At 36.5% G+C, this 21,824-nt stretch overlaps 1 protein-coding gene across 1 annotated transcript; it reads left to right on the top strand.

Annotated features, from left to right (window-relative positions):
- Nucleotides 1-103: 103 nt before the first annotated feature.
- LOC122308475 (transmembrane protein 258-like) lies at nucleotides 104-7,386 on the top strand. The gene is made up of 4 exons (XM_043121823.1): nucleotides 104-261; nucleotides 391-491; nucleotides 7,024-7,102; nucleotides 7,203-7,386. The coding sequence occupies exons 1-4, from the start codon at nucleotides 259-261 to the stop codon at nucleotides 7,248-7,250; spliced, it is 231 nt and encodes a 76-aa protein (XP_042977757.1). The 5' UTR covers nucleotides 104-258; the 3' UTR covers nucleotides 7,251-7,386.
- Nucleotides 7,387-21,824: the final 14,438 nt, after the last annotated feature.

Genomic DNA, 21,824 nt, shown 5'->3' with positions numbered 1-21,824 from the left:
ATATTGATTAATTGTAACTTCGATTTCATTTTTAAGTTTACTTAAAAAAAATAAAAACTACTCACGACTCCTAACGGCAAGTGATATATAGCATTTGATTTGTGATGACGTGGCACGTTTTGAACCGTCAGATTTATCCGAGCAAGCCGATCCAGGTTTCATATTGACCAACACACTAGAGTAGCGCCTGAGTTCTGAGTTCTCACGGTGTGTCGGATCCAATCAGCGAGAAACAACCGAAATCGTCTTCCAAACTCCATGGTTAGACCTCTTCATTCTCGAACTTTTTCTGAAGTTTTGTTTTATTTTTTCTACTTTTTCTTTATCAGGGAATCGTTTTCTCTGTTTTCGATTTCTTAGATTTAGTTTCTGTTTGTTCTTTTTCTAAAGGCGCCGAAACCGATTACCAGTCCCGTACCAGACGCCTGGTACCCAACTCTGTCGGTCTTCATGCTCGCGATCGGTCTCGTGGTTACCGCCTCCTTCTTCATGTAATCTCGATCCGATCCCCTGAATATTGGTCTTTCAATATAATTCTGATTGGAAAACGATTTTCTGTTGAAGAGTTATGGTTTTTTTTTTTTTTGGGTTTAATGCGAAAGATCATGAGTTTGTTTGGAGTAAATCATGTTAAGCGTTTTTTGTGTGACCCAGCGAGTATACGATGTATTATGAACCGTTTCTAATTGTGTTGTCAAGTTCTTCATCCACTATCCAATTTGGTACTTGGATATTGGTATCTTCGACAATTTCTCTCTCTACATTAAACTCTTGAATATAAAAAAAATCATTAATTGTCTCTTGAAACAACAAAAATACAAGAAAGAATATCAATTTTTTTTTTGATGAATAAATAAATATATTGATCAAAGAATGGCAAAGCCAGTTACACTAGTCTAATGCCCTAACTAGGTAGGCACATTAGAGACAAGAAAATCTTGAAGAACCATGCCATTAAAATCCACAGCTATGGCCCAGCTACAAAGAGTTCTGAAAAATAAAACTTTTAGTTCCTCTAGAGATCTTTCTTGGTCTTCAAAAGTCCTCTCATTGCGCTCCTGCCATAAGCACCACATAACGCATAGAGGAATCATCTTCCACATTGCTCTGATTGGTTGCCTTCCTCTTAAATTTGGCCAACTCACCAAAGCTGCCTGCACCGTCTTCGGCATAACCCATGCCATGTCTAGTCGAGTAAATACCTCATTCCAAAGGGTTCCGGCTGTGTCACAATGCAGGAGAAGGTGCTCTACCGACTCACCCTCTCTTTTACACATACAACACCACTCTGTAATAATAATCCTCCTTTTTCTCAAGTTGTCAATTGTGAGAATCCTCCCCAGAGAAGCTGTCCAGACAAAGAAGGAGACTTTGGGTGGTGCCTTGTGTCTCCAAATCCTTTTCCAAGGAAACTGAGCATTTGGTTCCATAGTAAGAGCCTTATAGAACGAGCGAACAATGAAAGCGCCTTTAGCTACCGGCTTCCACCACATCACATCCTCATGCTGCTTGTTTGGTCTGATGGCATATATTAGGCTATAAAACTCTGCAAAGCCACTTACTTCCCAATCTTGTGCCGCCCTACTAAAGGTAACATTCCAATGAATATGTCCCCCCGTGGTCTCCAAAACATCTTCCACAGAAACGTCCTTTGCACTTGCTATCTGATAGAGAGAGGGAAATAAATCTTGCAAGGCCCTATTGTCACACCAAACATCACTCCAGAATTTTATCCTTGAGCCCACACCCAGCTGTAACTTCACAAAGCGATTAAACACTTCCCATCCTCTTCTTATGTGTTTCCACAACCCAACACCATAGGCTCCCCTTACTTCTCTAGTGCACCAATCCCCCCAAAGCACACCATATTTCTTTTCGATCACCTTTTTCCATAATGATTCTGATTCTATCGCATATCTCCACAGCCATTTTCCTAGTAAAGCTCGATTGAACACCCTTAGGTTTTTAATCCCCAACCCTCCACCCGAGATTGGACGACAAACCTGTGCCCACTTAACCAGATGAAACTTAAACTCCTCCCTCATCCCCCCCCACAAGAAGTCACGTTGTAGTTTCTCAATACGTGCCGCTACACTCGCTGGTATTGGAAAAAGAGATAAGAAATAAGTAGGTAGGTTAGAGAGTGTACACTTTATCAGAGTCAACCTACCACCTTTAGACAAGTACATTCTCTTCCATCCCGCCAATCTCTTCTCAATTTTTTCAATCATAGTATTCCAGACCGACAACGCCCTTGAGGCCCTACCCAGAGGAAGTCCCAAATAAGTCATAGGTAATGACGTTATCTTGCACCCCAGCAATCTAGCTAACTGGCGCGTGTTAGGCACATCCCCTATTGGCACCAGTTCTGACTTCTCTAGGTTCACCTTCAACCCGGACACTGCCTCAAAACAAAGGAATAAAGCCTTCAGTGCTTGCATCTGATTTTGTTCCGCTTCACACATGATAAGGGTGTCATTTGCAAACAAAATGTGAGAAATATTGATAAAACCCCTCTCCGGGGTTCCTATCTTAAAACCCTCAACGAAGCCATTCGTAACCAAGGCCGTAATCATCCTGCTTAAAGCCTCCATGACTATAACAAACAATAAAGGTGACAACGGATCCCTTTGTCTCAACCTGCGTGAACTATTAAAAAAGCCCACTGCACCACCATTTACCAAAACTGAAAACTTCGCCGTCGATATGCACCAATGAATCCATTTCCCCCATCTCTCCCCAAAACCACATCTCCTTAGCAAATTGAGAAGAAACTCCCAATTGACATGATCATATGCCTTTTCCATGTCTAGTTTACACATGATCCCGTTATTTCCAGCCTTCAATCTACTACCAAGGCATTCGTTGGCAATCAGCACAGCATCTAGAATCTGTCTCCCTTTTACAAAAGCATTTTGTGGATTCGAAACAATCTTCCCCACCACCTCACTCAGTCTGTTCGCAAGAACTTTGGAGATTATCTTATATACCCCATTAACTAAACTAATAGGCCGATATTCCGTGATTTCCGATGCCCCTACCTTCTTCGGTATCAGTGCCAGGAAAGTGGTATTCAGACTTTTTTCAAATTTTCCGACCCTGTAAAACTCTTGGAACACCTTCATCAGGTCCTCCTTTATCACATCCCAACACTCCTGAAAGAATCCCATAGAAAACCCATCCGGTCCTAGTGCTTTGTCCCTGTTCATTTTCATCACTACCTCATAAACCTCTAACTCCTGGAAGTCCCTCTCCAATCGTAACACATCACTTGATTCGATAGTATCAAAAACCATCCCATTCAAAGGAGGCCGCCATCCCACCTATTCTGTAAGTTCTCATAAAAGTCAACTATATGATTGTGAATGGTCTGTTCATCTCTACACTCCACCCCTTCAAATTTCAGCATCTCAATATTGTTGTTTTTTCTATGAGAATTTGCAATTCTGTGGAAGAACCTTGTGCTTCTATCTCCTTCCTGCAACCATAATGCCCTAGACTTTTGACGCCATGACACCTCTTCTAGAAGTATCAACCTCTCAACAGCAGCATTCAACTCAGCCTTCCGACCTAATTCTTCCTGTGTAAGTGGTTGCATCCCCTGATGCCTCTCGATCTCTTGAATTTCCAGCATCTTTATTTTTTTGTTTTCCCCTACATTTCCGAATGATTCCGTGTTCCATACTCTTAAATCTCTTTTAAGTGCTTTCAACTTACCAGCAAAAATGAAACTGGGCGTACCGTGTAACTGGTAGGAAGACCACCATTGTTTAACCCTGTCCACAAAACCTTTAGATTTCAGCCACATATTTTCAAATTTAAAAGGCCGCTGGCCACTACATAACCCTCCACAATCCAGCAAAATGGGCCAATGGTCTGAACCTATCCGGGGCAAACGCTTTTGCCATACATCCGGGAAATGGCTTTCCCACTCTGGGGAAATTAGGAAACGATCCAGTCGAGACCATGATTGATTGTTAGACCAAGTAGCAGTGCCTCCGGCTAGTGGCAAGTCTAACAAATTCAGATCAAAGATGCATTCCGAGAACTCCTCCATGGCTGGCCTCATTCTTCTACTTCCATCAACTTCACTACAGAATCTTGCAACATTAAAATCTCCCCCAATGCACCATGGAAGATCCCACCAACTATAAACCCCGGCTAATTCATCCCATAGTAATCTTCTGTCCATATCTCCATTTGGGCCGTATACACCTGCAAAGGCCCATAGAAAGTCATCGGACACACACTTAAACGAACAAGCTACCATGTATTGTCCAATACACTCCTCTATCTTCTCCACCACCCTCCTGTCCCACAACACCAACACCCCACCCGACGCCCCGTTAGATGCCAAGTATGCCCAATCCACATGTACTCCACTCCATAAACTCCTCACAACCCTCCTATCAATCATCTTCAATTTTGTCTCTTGCAAGCATACTATATCCACTTTCCACTCTCGAAGCATGTTCCTAATCCGTAGGCGCTTGTTAAGCTCATTAATCCCACGGACATTCCAAGTAACAATTTTAGGCTTCATGGGGAGGCAGCCAGCCCCTTATCTTTTCCTCTACCCCTTCTGGAGCTGCCCTCCATATTCATAGACCATGTCAGTCTTCTCAGTTCTCGCTGTTTCTTAGAATGGCCTTTGTTTTTTTGATTATGCCCAGCTTCAATCGCTGTGAGCAAAGCCACAAATTGCTCCTCGTATCCGTCACATTCTATCCCCACGAATTTTTGGATCTCTCTCACCTTATGAAAGACCCAATCAGACACTTTCGATTGATCCGGAAAATAGAAATCCAAAGGAACAGGATCCTCCCTCCTGCAGTTCTGAAAACCGTGTAAATCATCTTCAAAAGGGATATCTTCCAGCCCCAACTGACCACTGACATCGGGTAACACCAAATCCCCATCCACCGACAGCATCAAATCATCAGATCCCTCCCCCTCTTCCTCCCCTGAATCTGATTCCAATACAACTCTAACCTGCTCCTCCATCGGCACTAAACCCAGTTCATCCATGCAAATCGGCACTTTCTGGCTTTCCTTGTACTGAAAACTGCCCTCCAGATTCAACGGCAAGTCCCTCGATAGCTTCAAAAATTCGCCCTGTTCCATCCTCGCCGTCGGGACCACATCGGAGTGCTCCAACGCCATCAATGGCGTCGTTTGTAGTCTCGCCTCCCTCCTCTCCACCGTCGGAGAGCTTTGCAGCATCTTCTCAGATATCCTCGGGCTCGGATCTACACTCGATGCCTTCGTATTCTCTTGCAGGGCCGCCGGGATCTCGTCGACGGTCTCCAGAATCACCGTCGGCGAGTTCTGTGTCGTCGCCGACACCTTTGCCGCCGACGTCTGCCGCGGTGGCTTCTCCACCTCTTCCGTAGAAACGCAGACAACCGGGTTGATAAAACCCGGCTTGATAGAACCCAGAATTGGTTCATTTGGGTCTTCAGAACTGGACCTGGGCTGAGAAGGCCCAGGCCCAAAGCGAGGCCCTCCACTCGTGGAGGCCTTGTTCCCGTGAGAAACGGGTAGTGGCCCTAATTCTGGGCTACGGGCCCCCACCTCCAAGCCCACTCTTTGCCTCAACCCAGCCTTATGAAATTCTTTAAAACCCTCCCTCTGAAACGCCACCGTTCCAGACCTCTCCCTTTCCTCCTCCCATCTCCCTCCTATTTCCTTAATCAACCCGACATAAATTCTGACTTCGTCCATTTCTTTCTGCAGCTTCCTTATCTGGCCCTATAGCTCCAACAGACGTTTGCTGGACACCCACGTCTCCTTTCCAACTACCCTGCCAGACTCAGCTTTTCGAAGATGGTGTGGGGCTCGACGTTCCCCCCCAGCTACCTAGCTTGCACCTCCGGCAAGCCCCTTCTGCCCATACGTCGGTCCTGCAGTGAGGACCTCCTTGAAGGTTCTGGGCACAGTGTTAGAGGACTTACCCAGATTCTTCACTCCTCCCCCCGTTCCATATCCATTTCCTCTGATTTGAACCAACTCTAAAGCCAGATTCTTCACTTTCCTCCATCCCCATCCTTCCTCACCTTCTGGAAAACAAAGTAAGCGGATTCTACCCTCCTTTCCATATTCGGCAATCGACAAATATCGTCCTCGCCAATTCGAACAGCGTTGGGCAACAAAAGTGCGATATCCTTCTCTTATTACTGAATATACATCCTTCCTTCTGTTGTTTTATTAATTCACGGGAGCTGCTGCCTATTCTTCTTCTGTTGTTTTATTTATTATTATTATTTTTTTTTTGGAGAAAGTATATTTGGACCCTCAAACAATGTATCATGAGTTTTACACTTTTGCAATCCAACTACCAAAACTGGCACATTGCACCATCAAACTACCAAACCTTTTGTTTTTTAATGTTAGTATTGTGATGTATGGAACTATTCTTTAGCAAATTGTTGTTTTTTCCAGTCAAAGATAGCTACATTGCTTAGCTGAGTTAGGTGATTCATTCTTTCATTATAGTAAATTTACAATTCTTTAAGTTTGCCTTTTGAGAACTTTCTTAATTCTTGAGTTGCTTGGACTAGAATCACTGGATCTTTGCCTTTTGAACCCTGTATTGACCTTTTTTACTTCCTAAGTTGTGAATGTTGGAGATTTCTAACACTAGTGTTGGCAAGTATGGAGTCATTTTGTTATGGTTTACTGGTATTGTTTAGTTTGAATAGCTTTTAGCTAAGCGATCCAACAGGCTCTGAAGATGGTTTCTCATATTTCTGGTTCTATCTTGTTTTTCAGTTTCATAATCGCCAAGTATTCCAACCTTTGCTGCGCCTATCAAAATAACAGTCTATTGTTTTGTTGTTTCTATATTAATTTATTATACTAGTCAATTGCATTGTCAAGCATTATAACAGATCTTGGTCTATCATCTATGGAAAGACATGTTAAAGCATAATTTTTTATTTATTTACATTAATAACAGTGTCGGGTCTTGCTTTTCTCCATTTCTTCTTTCTGGCAAGATGTTAACAGCATCATCCCTTGCAGTTATGAAGCAACCTCTTCTAGGCGGACCCGAAGTCTTACCAAGGAGCTTATCACAGGGGCCGTGGCTTCTGTCTTCCTGGTATGTGTGATTTTCACTATATTTCCTATCATTTACAGATATATAATATCGAAATCTTGTTTTATTGTCGATGCTAAATACCAATATCTCTGGTTGGCAGGGTTTTGGGTCCTTGTTCTTGCTGCTTGCTTCTGGTGTTTATGTCTGAACATTTTTTTTTTTTTTTTAACCGTTGGACAGAATGAGATTTTTCAAGCAGAATTAGTTTTACATGGAGAATGTGATTTTAAAATTGTTAGTTAATTATATTTCGTAGTTTTTGGAATGAAGGCAATTTCCATCAACCACCGTATTAGTTGTTTGTTGTGTTGTTTCTGCTATGTGGCAGAAGAAAGATGATGAAGTGCGACATGGTATCTAAGGAAGATTTTACCATGTTAGTTGGAAATTTGGAGATTAGCCTTATGATTGTTTGCTTTAATCTACGGTAAGGCTGTCAAAAATTAAGAGCAGAATCAAAAAGAGTGATCCAGGTTTGTCGGAAAACTTGCTATTATCATCCCCTAGCCATTGAAGGCAGACGTCTCTTACCATTAGTCCCCAACACTTGAAAGAACATATCCAAGTTGAACTATAGAAAGAATAACAAAAGAAAAATAAAATAGAGATCCTTTCTAATTGTCTGATCAAATTAACTGATCTAATGCAGAAAAAAATGGACACAACATGAAATGCTCAGGCGGGATCTATATGCCCAAAAATCCAACATGAACTACATTAATAGGAATAAAAAAGTCATGAGGTGATCGTAGATGATATGTGATAGTAATGAAAAAGTAATGATCAAATATTAAATAGTAGTGAATAGTAGTAAAAAGTAGTTAAAAGTAAGTGAAGAGTAATAATAAAATAATAAATAATAGTGGAGTGATCTCAAACACAACCTAAATGTTGTAAGGTTTATATAATGTGTCTATCACTTTTGAAAATTAAACCATCTAAGGAAAAAATACTAACCAGATTTCCCTCAAACAAACAACTTTAGGAATGAAGCATGTACCCCTCACTTTCCAAATGGAGAATTTTTTTTTTCTAAGTTCACTGTTGACATTGAAAATCTTCCAATTTACTACCAGCATATGATCAATACCCAAAGCCCTCAAACGAGGGGAGGCACAAGCCATTGGTAGGCTATTTTGATTTTTATTTTCCTTAATCTTTTTTTAACTCACCTTGTTTGTTCTACAAAAGTTCGAGGGGAAAATTACCATGAAAATTCCAAATCTCCTTTTTTCAATCTTTCTTTCTTTCTTCTTCTTCTTCTTCCCTTTTTTTTTTTTTTTTTTTTTTCATATTAAGAAATACCAAATAAGAAAATAAAGGGAAATGGCATGCAACATGTTTCGGAAACTGCAATTTTTTCTCTATTGAAGAGGGAAGGAAGGTCCTGGGCCCAGCTACTTGATTTTGAATATGCTGTATCTAGGAGTAAACCGTAATCGGCCGCTAGACTTGCTAGTTATTCTTACATATATGGCTATAGTGAGGGTACACTAGCAAATAGAAAAGTTCACAGTTTGGTACCCTGATTATAATGCCCTAATAGAAGACCCAAACCACATGACCTAAATTTCAAAAAAATTAGTCAATAATATAATTGAAGCGAAATTAAAACCTTATAAAGAGCAAGAATTTTCCATTTCCAAGCAAGTTTGGATCCCATACACTATTTAATATTATCCTTATCATATGGGGTATCACACGGATAACCGCGTTCCAATTCCAAGTGAAATCCAGTCAGGAACTAGCATTATCAAATCCGGTCCGAGTGTTTGCCTGATAATAAAACTATGACTGATAATTGCATGTGAATGTTGATCATTAGTGAAGAGTGTGGATTGTTTCCCCCTAACTAGATTTCAAGGTTGCATTATTGTTTTGATGTTAAAGTTAGATTTTGTTTACTATAACCCCACACTAAGTGGGTGGGGAGTCCATAGACTTCCTCGGTCCATTTTAAGTAGTTGTCAAGCCCGTTGACTCGTTCTGGAAGGCTCGTTCATTGAGGTGACCCACTGGCTACGGTTATGGCGAGGGAGTTTGTCCTGATTTCATGTGCGTTTACATTTTTTGCTGAGGCGGTGGGAAGATTGCTTGACCACTTTGTTGAGGTAGTGGGAAGATTACTCAACTACTATGTTGAGGCAGCATGATGATTGCTTGATTACTTTGTTGAGGAGGCGGGAGGCTTGCTCTACTGGTATGGTGGTGGGAGTCTTGGCCCATAACTTGAATGTAGGTTCATGCATATATGAGTTGAGGTTTCTTTAGACAGTTACAAGATGTCCTACCCATGTGGACCTTGCACCACCATTAACCAAGGCATGGTTAGAACCATGCTGCAATAATTTGGGTGATCTAAAGTCAAACAAAGATATTGGAAAAGATACAACTCAAATCAACAAAGAAGATAACATTTGACCAAAATGACGTTGTTATGTAACTCTTGCCTTAACATGTTTAAGGTTATTGGATACTAGGTCGAGTTGAAATAAAAGTTTAAAATATTATTTTTTAATAATATTATTATTTTGAGATTTGAAAAAGTTAAATTGTTTATTATATTTTATGTTAAAAGTTAAGAAAGTTGTAATGATTAAATGAGATAAATTAAATTAGATTGGATAACCAAACACAACCTTAAACTCTTTTCTCACTTCGCAAGTCTTTTTAATTGCTACCTTCTTTTTTATGTCATTTCTTTGCAAATTTTTTAGTTTTTTTTCTTTTATTTATTTATTATTAATATTTTTTTACAAATAGAATAAATGATTTCGAATTTAATTTTTTTATTTAGAGAATCAGATTATATGGCATGATGCTATTGATAGTTCTTCTTAAACTTTGTGTTTGTCATCCTACAATTTTATTTTATATCCTCGTGCTATTAACATATTCGGAAATTTTTATGCCTTGGGCATTTTGCAGAGAGCTACAATGCTCGCTCCTTAATTCCCGTGAAGTGTAATGATATGGTGATTAAAAAAAAGAAAAAAGAAAAAAGAAAAAAAGAGGCATATATACGGGACTTATCTTCGTAGATGCTTCGGCCTGTTTCCTTTTTTGAGTGAGGTGAGAGCTGTTGGTGGGGTAGTTTCTTAGCTATTTGCAATTGTCCTTGCTCGTTGGTCGACACTAGCGTGATTGCTCACCCGAAGTCTCTTTGCTGCTCCAAACTAGGTGCTCGTATGTCCATCTGTGTGTTCCCCTAAGAGACTCGTAGGAACCTAAGGAACTTTACGGGGAGAACATCCAAAACTCAAACTTAAGTGAAAGTTAAATATCGTGCTTGGGGTGAGCAAACATGGGTGAGATTCATTGCTTGGCTTACTTGGAGTATGTTAAGTTTCATCGCCTACCATACTTGGGCGAGCTTCATTGGTTGCCTTGACCATTGCTTGGGCTAGCTCATTACTCGCTTAAAAGTTAAAACTCTGCATGCATGGGTTTGGCTGACTGCCTGCCTGCCTACCTTATTTGACTTTCCTCATACTTGTAGGGGTGGGCTAAGCATTTAAAGGCTAGATGAACTTCATGATTACTTGCCTTGATTTTTGCTCAGGTGGCCTCATTGCTTGCCCAAGGTTCTCTATGTGCAGGCCAGTTAACTGCCTACCATGTTTGTCTTTTGGGCAAGTTACATTGCTCTCCTGGGACTCTTCGAGCAATGGCAGGTTAAGTTCCCTTCAAGACCATTTCCCAAGTGAGTGATGGAGCTCTCTTGAGATGTTCCGAGTGCTGACATGGTCGATGCCCACCAAGCTTTCTGGCCAAGTGAGGAGCATTGTTTACCCGGGAGCTTTTGAGCGACCGCTTGGGTTTTTTGAGTCATGGCTCGGGATTCCACAAGATTCCCAATGTATGAATAAGTAGAAATGCACAAAAATGTCAATGAAATTATCTATTTATGTCCTGTAAAATAGGGGCTAAGGTGAGACTAGTTTTGAGATGTTGTAGTGTAGGGAGCTTCTCGGTCGGAGGTACTCAGTGTGGATTTGGCTGCATCCACAATGGAGGACATGCAAGACCACTTTTTCAATGGTTTGGAGTTGCTTTGTTTTGGCTATTTAAAATAGGGGTTGCTATGACGTTCATGAAGTTTGTTCATGGTGGCCTTGGCTCCGACTGTGTGTGGAATGATTGGGACTCTATTCCTCCTCTTGCTGTAACACTCCAATGAGTGTAGTGTCACATTTTTGTTGAATCAACTTTTGTCAGATCAAGCGACCTATTGTTTTGAAATTGATTTGTTAAATCCCACATATGGCTCCAAACTATTGATGCATCTTTTCGGCATGATTGGAGCCCAACACTAGGTCGAATGCCGATGATGATGGTTTGGGCATTGACACTACAACATAAATGGCTTTTAGCATTCACTATTTGCAACAAAATCTTTTTCTTGCTAATAATAGGATTTTTTGTAGTGGTCATCAATGTCTCTTTGCAAATAGTTATAATTGCAATGAAATATTTTTCTCACAAAATTATCGTTGCAATTAATATAGCATCTGGCATACGAACTTAGTTACCAACAATTTTGAGTATAATTGCGACAAAAATATGCATTGAAAAAATATATATATTACCAACGAGTTTTCTTCATTGAAAGAAATAATTCAAAATAACAAATACATATTACCAACGTTATATGTTCATTGTAAAAAATATTTCCTCAAACTAGAAAATACCAAACTATCACCAACGGTCGTTATTTCGTTGCAATGGAAAATGTATATTTTCTATCAAAAGTAACCTCTTTTGAAAATATTCGTCACAAATTTTCAGCATAATACTTTCATTGCAAAAGTGATACCGATAATCATAATCCCAAACTTATTTGCAAAATAACAAGTTTTCCCAACAAAAACTAAAATCTTTGCAAATAATTTCATTACCATTAGTACCGAACAACATACTGGAATTCATTTGGTGCACTATGATGTCTTCTAGATTGAAACCCACTACGTAACTAGCTTTGGTTCAGATGGAAATCCATTTGCTATACTTTGAACAATAGGTCGTAACTACTTTTTTTTCTTTTTTGCAGCAAAACCATACCGTCATAAATAATATGGACAATAATATTTTTGCGGCATTTTTTACTAATTTGCCTCAAAAGATCAAAATCCAATAAAAATTAGAAACGCTTTTCCATCCCTCCAATTCTTTATCTTCCCGTTTTGTATTTCTCTTATATTTCCATTCCTATTTCCTTCTCTCCTTCGACAAACAACCTAGTCGCCTCACGTCTTCCCTCCAGCTTACCCCAAATATGGTGTACTTCGCCGCTCTCAGTCCGGTGTCTATATCGGTAAGTTCCTCTCTCTCTCTCTCTCTCTCTCCATCTGTTACACTTTGTCTTCCTCACGTTGTTACATCCATAGCCCAAGCCTCATGCTTAGGTATGTAATCAGTCCGGTCCGGTTTGGTTTTGTACAAATTTTAGAACCAAACCAATTACATTGATTTTGTATTTTCAAGAACTGATTCTACACTGATTACCCTCCTAAACTGATACTTCTAGATTCACCGGTTTCAATTTGGTTTTCCAATTTTAGTATAACTATATTATTATAAGTTATAGTGATTTAATATATAGTATTAGTATTACTATATAAAAGTGATTTAATATAGTACCAGTATTAATATTAAATCACTAAGTACTATAGTATAATACTAGTATGGTATTAATATTAATATAGTACTAGTATTAATATTACTATATAAAAGTGACTTAATATTAATAAGTTATAGTGATTTAATATAATATTAGTATCACTAATACTGTAGTGATTTAATATAGTATTAGTATTAATATACATTAGTATACTAATATATACCAATTAATTAAAGCGAAATGTAATTACTATAATAATATATATTAGGTTGAACAATAGAGAAAAAAATTTGTCTATTGGACACAAAATTTGTCTTATTCTTCAAGGTGATAATATTTCTGACAATATTATCCCCTTTTTACATAATTTGAGAATTCTAATTAGAGAGTTCCAAATCAAATGGATCTTAAGAATCCATCCAATGGGGTGGATAATTTTGAGATAGGGAGGCCTGTTGAGAAGGAGAAGCATGTTGATAATGTTGAGAATGAGAGGCCTGTTGGGAAGGAGAGGCCTGATTAATTGGTGATGATACTGCTGCTTGTTGTAATAGAGATAATCTGACTTGTTGTTGAGGGTTTTCTTTATCGTCATTATTTGAGACCTGTGACATGGCTTTAGCCTGATTTTTCAAATTTTTTTTGCTGGCAATTGATGCTAATTGTGCCTAAAACCTATTTCCTTGGACTAAAACTTTAGGAGCCTTGGTAATCTTTGAGAACATTTTTATAATATGATCATAATTGTACTTTTCCTAACATTTGATAGAAACTTGGTGGGCCAAGAATATAATGTTTTTTAGAGAGGGATGGGGTTTAATAACATATTCTCATTTTATGATCTAATTTAAATCAGAAGAATCCACTACTAATATAGGTATAGAATCTGAGCCTGATAATGTTAACCAAGAAGACTATAGTATAATAGATATAGAAAGAAATTTACAAGACTAGACTATTCCTAATGTTCCTAAGAATCAAATATACAAACAATCTACTTTTTCTTCAAAATTATCATTTCTTACTAATTATACCATTAAAATAGTAGAAAAAACTATTAGTCGAAATAATGATTATAAATCATTACAATTATTAACAAAAGAAACTATTAAACACCATAAAGAACAAAAATATTCTTTTATATATATTGGATTAGTACAAGTGGCTATAAAACCACTCACTAGAAGCAGATTAAATGTCTCATATTACTCTATCTGAGAGATGTGAGACATTATAATTTTCATGATTCATTACTTGGAATGGTATAGAGTCTAACCTTTTTCAAGGACCAGTTTGAATTGTTATCCTAATTATTTGATCTCATTGTTTGATACTAATATTTTACATGCTTTAACATTAAATATTAAAACAAATAGTTATCATATGACGAAAGGATCACACCCTTTAACTGTAGTGTATAGAATTCATTATAAATTGATTTTAAACAACATTAAAACCACAAGCTCTTATTACTAGCCCAAAAGGCTACACATTATTATTATAATCTAGCACATCAAATTCTAGTATACAAATTCATACTGATTTAATATTCTTATTTTTTGTTCCTGTGAAAGATAATGATCCCATCAGCCCTTTAATTAGCCAATGAAACCTATAACCAAAGTATGTGTTACTTGATGATCTGCTTTTCTGCTAGCTCTATAAACATTAACTACCATATTCATTTATTGGAAATGATTTAATATTTAATATTCGAATAATTCATCTATGTTCCATTCATATAATACATTTGCTGAAAAAGTATATCTTACTATAATATTTAATATTAAGGCATGTAAAATATTAATATCAATTTTTATTTTGTCTTAAAAATATTTTTGTCCATGCCTGCTGGTAATCATAATAATCAAAATATGGTAGATCATATGGTTGAAAAAATCTTCTGGACAAATAAGGGCTTTTTCCTCACTGTTCTAAGGTAAGAGCCACTGGCTATTATATATTGATATTGTTATTGCTATTTGTTGCTATTTTATTCGATTTTTGCTATCTTAATACCTTATTGTTATTTTGTAAATTTATAATGAACTATTATCTTGTTTGAGTTGGTTTTTGTGACTCTAATGAATGAATTAATATGTGCAGATTATAATACTAGACTCGAATTTAAACATTATATCAAAGAGTAAAGGATCTTAAAGAAAAATAATTAAAAATGAGACTAGATTATTATTCAATGATAGAAAGATATCATGTATATCAAAATAGACAAGCTGCAATAGAAGAATTAGAAGATCATTGTAGGTTTTTAAGAGCAGAAATTAAAAATATAAGAAACCACTTAAGTATTCTTGCGTTATAAAAAAAAAAAATCAGTGATATGGATTTCTTAACAAAGATATCCCATATAAAAGAAAATAAAGTATATTGAGAATCTTGTGTTGGTAAGCCCTGAAAATCCGTTGGTCCACCTATTCATGCCAAGAAGGCTCTAAGGGTGGTCTCGGTGATGTTCCCTCAAGATCTTAATCTACTCATCTCTCTTTGAATATAGGAAATTTTTGTTTTTAAAACCGATCACAATGATTTCTAAACAAATAAATTGGAATCAAATTACTCTTCCTAATGAATGGAAGTTAGAAAATATTGTTCCATTACCAAAAATAGAAAATAATTCTAAAAATGATCTAAATTACATAGATCAAAGAACATAAAGAATAGTCCAAATTGCATTTCAACCTTTTAGGAGATCATTATCATATTACTCTTCACCAGCACCTTCTAGTTATCATACACCCAGATCTGTTATTACTTCAGTTTTTAGAAATAAATTTCAAAATTTTGACATCATATCCCAACACCTAGATACCCGATCCGAGAAATTATTCCTGGAAATATTATTGATACACCAATACATACTATTAATCATACTAATATAGCACTCAACTCTCAAAATCTCCAGCAAAATAAAGAGCCTTCTTCTCCAATATATTCACAAGTAGTTGGAGACTATGCTCATATATTCACCCTGAGTAAAAAAGAATTTAAAATTAATAAAGATTGCCTAAAACAAGATTATATGAAAGAAGAAAATGAACAGAAAATATTAACAGTTTTCTCTACTTTCACAAAATTAGAAAGAACTCATATCCAAACAAAATATTATGAGTATTTAGAAAGCATACAAATTAATGTACATTTCTTCACCTGGTTTGAAATATATAAATCAAACCAATTATCAACCATAAATAAAATTACTAATCAATGGACTAAAGAAGATAATAAAGGCTAGTGGGATCATTATCTTTCACAAGAACAAAGAATAAGAATATTAAATCAGTATAAACATAATAAAAATATGCAAGAAATTAAAACAGAAGATGGTCAACCTATAGAAGATGTTGTTAATATTTTAATATTTATACTAACCAAACATTTTGTTGGTGATCCTATTCAATTTAAAAAAAAAGACTAGTGATTTATTAATTAATTTAAGATGTCATAAATTATCTGATTTTAAATAATATAAAGATGTATTTTTAACTAAAGTTATGATCAGAAATGATTGTCAACAACCATAGTGGAATGAAAAGTTCATAGCTGGACTTTCATATTACTTCGCCCAAAAGGTACGCGAATCATTAGTAAAATCGGATGGTACTATTGATTTTATTAATCTCACATATGGTGACATAATAACTATTATTATAGAACTAGTCTAATTATGTGTAATGATCTAAGATTAAAAAAGCAAATGGATAAAGGAAAAAAATTTGCTAAGAAAGAATTAGGTACTTTTTGTGAACAATTTGGTTATACTCTATTATCAGCACCATCTAGACGACAGAAAAAGGTAAAAAGAAATTATAAAAATTACCAAAATAAAACATGAAAATATAAAAGACCTTATAGAAATATGAAAGATAAGTAAACATATAATAAACCAATATATAATTAACTTATAAAAAATCCAAAAAAGACTAATAAAAAGAAAAAACAAACTGTTCGCTATAAATGTGAAAAAGTTAGACATTATTCATCAAATTGTAAGGTTAAAAAACAAATTAATGAATTAGATTTACCTGAAACTGTAAAAAAAAGATTATTAAATATTTTTATAATACATTCAAGTGAAGAAGAAGAAATTTATCAATTAAAAGAATCAAACCTCTCAGAACAATCTTCTGACAATGAATTAGAAGAAAATGAGGTGCACGTCTGTGATTGTTTAGATAAAAATAATTTTATTTGTAAAACCATTAACGTATTATCAACATATGAAAATATTATATTAGAACTAATAGATCAAATTAATAATCCACAAGAAAGAAAAGAATATTTAGAAAAATTAAAAGAAACTATTGTGCCTAAACTTTGACTCAAGCTAGTGAACTAAAAATTTAGTACAGCTTTACTTGTAAGTATACAGGTGTTGTAGTACCTAATAGAGTCGAATCCACAAGGATTGACTTATGTGATAATGAAAATAAACTAAAATAATAAAGAGAAATTACTAAAAGAAATGTGCAATCGAATAGAAGAGAATTACTAAGATGGCGATTTTAAAGTAATAGAATAAAATTAAAATGATAAAATAAATTGATATGGAGAATGACTAAGCTTTCGAGAATTTATCTAATAATTTAGAATATTGTTTCCGATCGACTTATTTCAATTAAATTAGAATAAGGATTCTAATCAATTGGAAGATTTAGCATTTAAGGTCGAGAAAAATAATGACTAATGATTAAATATGAACGATTGATGATTACAATCTTTATAAACTTATTTGAATACCACAGGAATTTTTTCAAACATTTACTATATTCAAAATTCACAATGAATCAAGATAAATATATAAATAATCAAAATATTCAATAATAAAACCATTCAATTGATCAAACTCACAAAATAAATTCCAATGTTGATCCGAGAATAATGTCTAAACCATTAGACTTCACATCTAACTTTAGTACGAGAATTTAGCCAACCATATTCATCAAAAGTGTTATAGAAATTAAATAAATATTCTCCATGATAATACTAAAATACAATATATGAAAACAGTAGAAAAATAACCGAAAAATAGAATGAAAGTAAAGAGAAGATGAGAGCACCAAACAAAAAATACTCCCTGTTCGTTCGATCCAGCGTTTCTTTGGAGGAAAAGAAATAAACACTCCCATCACCTTTTCCCTCCATTCATTTCACTTGCATCTTCTTTCTCTTTCATCCAACAACCTCTCGTTGTTCCTCTCTCCACTGAAACTCAGACTAGCCACCCTAGTCTTTCTCCTTTACAGTCCCAGCCCAAACAAAATCGAGTTCCCTCTCTCTCTACACTTTTCTGTCTGCTCCCAAAAATCTACCCAGCTCCAAACGAAGAACCTAGTCCTTCCGAAAGCTCACTTCTCAATTTTTCTTTCTAAAAATAGAGCACCCTTAGAGTACTCCCTTTGGTTTCGTAAATCTCTGCTTTCTCTTTCTTTTCTTTTTTTCATAAGCTTCCTTCCCCTTCCAGAAAACCAACACTCATCTTCACATCTCACTCTCCCTAGTTCAAAACGAAAAGCTAACTTAGGTCTCAGTCTATCAAAAGTAGGTGGAAAAACTCCTCTCCTTTCTCCTATCCCCCAGACGAAGAGTATCTCTCCCTCTCTTCAAGCCTACTGAAGTCCAGCTTCCAAAAAAAATTCGTAAGCTTCTTTTTTTCTTTCCCCCCAGTCGCTCGTCTCCTTTTTTAACGTAAAAACCTCTTAGTTAGGCTCCCGCCTTTTAGCCTCTTCTCTTTCCTTTCGTAAGCCTCTGTGATTTTTTTTTTCCTTTCTTTCAAAACCTGCTCCTACGACTTTCAGCCCCTCCTACGACTTTCATGTTTAGCATCCTTCATTCTGCAACTCTCTTTTAGTCTTTCCAAAACTTGCTACATGACACTCAGTAAGTCCATCCTTAGTATATGAAAAGGTTAGCCTTTTCTTTTCTTGTTGCAAAGTCAACTGAATGATGGTTGAAATGCACTACCTTTTTCACATGCTTGACGCTTGATATGCAATTGTCGTGCGTGCTTGTGCTTCCATAAAATAATGAGTGAATCCCACGGAACCATGTGTATGTATTTTTTTTCATTGGCTTCCTGTCTAAAATTAAGTCAATCATGTGTTAAAATTGCATGTATTTTATCTAAAGACAGGAACTCAGAAACTATAAAATCAAAGGAAGAGTAAAAATAAGGAAAAGAAAAAATACACCAAAAAAATAGAAAACCAAAAATAAATTAAAAAGTAAAAAAAATTATATCAAAGAAAAACATTATTCATATGAAGAATATCGCTCAATTAAATCAAAGATTATAACTTTAAATATAAACCATGATATTAACCAATTTAAATCACAACTCAAAGTTATACATATTAACCATTTTTTCATCTAAAATCAATAATAATATTACGAAGCAATTAAAATAAATTGGTTTTAAATATATAAAATATGCAATATTTCAGCTCAATCACACACCCCAACTAACTTTTTGCTAATCCTTGAGCAAAATAGTGAATATTAATTGAGATGAACATTGCATAAATCTCAAAATTCAAACAAAAACAATCAAACATAATTCTGAATTATCACAAAAAATCGATTCATGACCACTCAACACCAGGAGTTGTATCCACAAGGAAAGTCTAAACAATTATTCACATAGAATTAGGGCAAATGTTTTAGAACTCGGATGTGTGTGTGGTTGAACCTCTATGTAATCGTCATTAATAATAATAAGCATGATTTATCATAGGATTTTTTAACCTTAAGATTAATCATTATTGATCCTAACTACCTCAAAATCCAAGAGACTAGCAGTTTTCACTTCAACTCTGTTTAAAAGTTGAACAATTAACCCCTAAAGTTTTGGGTAATTGTTTCTAGCCCTTTATTTAGGAAAACTTACATGCTTTCATCTTCTTCTTTTTTTTTTTCTATTTCTTTCTTCTTCTTTTTTTTTTTTTGATTTATTCGTCTTTGTTCTCTCTCTCTCTCTCTCTCTCTCTCTCTCTCTCTCTCTCTCTCTCTCTCTCTCTTTTATTATATATAAGGCTTAATAGTCTTGCAGTTTACTTCTTCTGTTTTAAATCAATGAATATTAATGAGGAACACTACAAGTGTAAGCATGTGCAAAATGTTCTTTCAAAACTTGCCATTCCTTCTATATAAATCAAACTAATTCTCATTTCAATAAATGTTGTATCCCGGTATTTTAAGTCACTTTTCAACAAAATATTATGCATCATAAGTTATGCTCTATACTTAGGATTGAAAATAAATATTCACAAAATAATTCCATTCAATCACTCCATCAAGATACTCAGATTTCACAAAAATGCCAGAAGGAGTGTTTGCTAATCATTTGTGTTTCAATACACATCACAACATTTTTTTTTGTACTAACGCAATTTCAACAGATAATCCTCTCTTTAACTATATGTGACATTGTCCTTAATGTTCAGCAAATGAATGTTCGATAACGTATACTATACAGGCATGAATTGAAGCAAAATAAATACTGCAGAACATATATTGAAACGAAAATGATTAAACAGAGAGGAAAGAAGTCACCTGAGATACTCGAGTGCACATAAGGAGTAGATTTCTGTCGAAGTTAGAAGACACAAAAAAACAAAAGAAAAAAAACAAACAAATACGGTATATACAATGAGGAATCAGAAATTAATTCTGATAAGCAGGATCCTTCAGAGTAGTGGACTCACCCTCTGGAGTAAAATTACCCAAAAATGGTTTCAAATTTTGTCCCTTAATTTTAAAAAATTACCATTCTCTAGGTTTTCTATCTCAATGGTCCCAAAATGATAAACAGATTTTGTGACGCCCCCAAAATCCCCACGCCCGAACACGGGGAAATTGAGACGTCCGGATGGTGACAACCCGGGTCACCATCCCATCGTCGGGTGCCGAGTGTGTGCAAGGCAACAGATGTGTACAGAGAAACTCGCAGCGGATAAAGAAAGTCATAACTAAGTACCAGAATTTTTCTTAACGTAATACAAGCTGTTTCAAACGTACATAGATAAATATTACAAAACACGACTACAGATTTAAACAAATATAAAGATAGCATCAGCAACCCGGCGGAGCCGCATCCTCGGGCTCAGCCTCCTCCTCTTCGTCCTCTAACTCTGCACCAAAAGCTACGGAACCACGAATGGTACCGCAGGTAAGTAAAACCCAAACACTACCAGATAAAAACACATAAAACTCATACAAGATGCATGAAACATGCCCAATGCACAAAGCCCACAAAAACCCAAGTTTTCCACACACGCCAAAAAAACCCTTTTGGCCCACAAACACATCCTTTCCGAAAAACACGCCAAAAGTCACATTTGGTCGCCAAAAGTCCATTTGGCCCAATATCTCGCCGGAAGTCCATCCGGCCCAATATCTCGCCAGAAGTCCATCTGGCCCACGCCAAAAGTCCCATTTGACCTCATAAACCATTATCCAATTTTAACCGTATGCACCATGACCTCCCCTAGGGGTCATCCGCACACCCTGGCTCCAGTGTCACACCGTAGAGTACCACCACGCATGTGACACCTAACAAGCGATGCCCAGTTCCGCGCCCCGCGCGTGCGTAGCCAAGCATCCTCTAGCCCTCGCCAGCGAAGGGCCACGGAGTCGGTGAGTAGGGCGATGCCCGGTTCCGCGCCCGGCGCGTTCGTAGCCAAGCATCCCCTAGCCCCGCTCCCGTCATCTCTCTCGACAACTCAGGGGACATCACTCAGTTTATTCTGCTCCCGAGTGACCAGAGGAGCTCCACCGAGATAATAACCCATCCCGGCTTGGGCTCGTGATACACACGCACCCGTAAAACCACTCACGCCAATACACAGACTTTTCACATAAATCCACAAACACACGTGCATGCACCATGAAATGCCAAATCAATGCATAATAAAATAACCAACCAACATAATCAATTAAACAGACAACTCCGTCCTCCATCCATCCGACCCCCGAACTCCTCGGACTCAGTCCGGAAACAACAACCAACAACAGTAAATAATTAAATGAGCAATATATATTAAAATCTGAAAATAGGGTTTGGAAAATACTTACAGCGCTATACGG

Source organism: Carya illinoinensis, chromosome 4, assembly GCF_018687715.1.
Source record: "Carya illinoinensis cultivar Pawnee chromosome 4, C.illinoinensisPawnee_v1, whole genome shotgun sequence".
Lineage (NCBI taxonomy): Eukaryota > Viridiplantae > Streptophyta > Magnoliopsida > Fagales > Juglandaceae > Carya > Carya illinoinensis.
The sequence above is the reverse complement of the archived record's forward strand: the minus strand, read 5'-3'. Positions and strand labels throughout refer to the sequence as shown.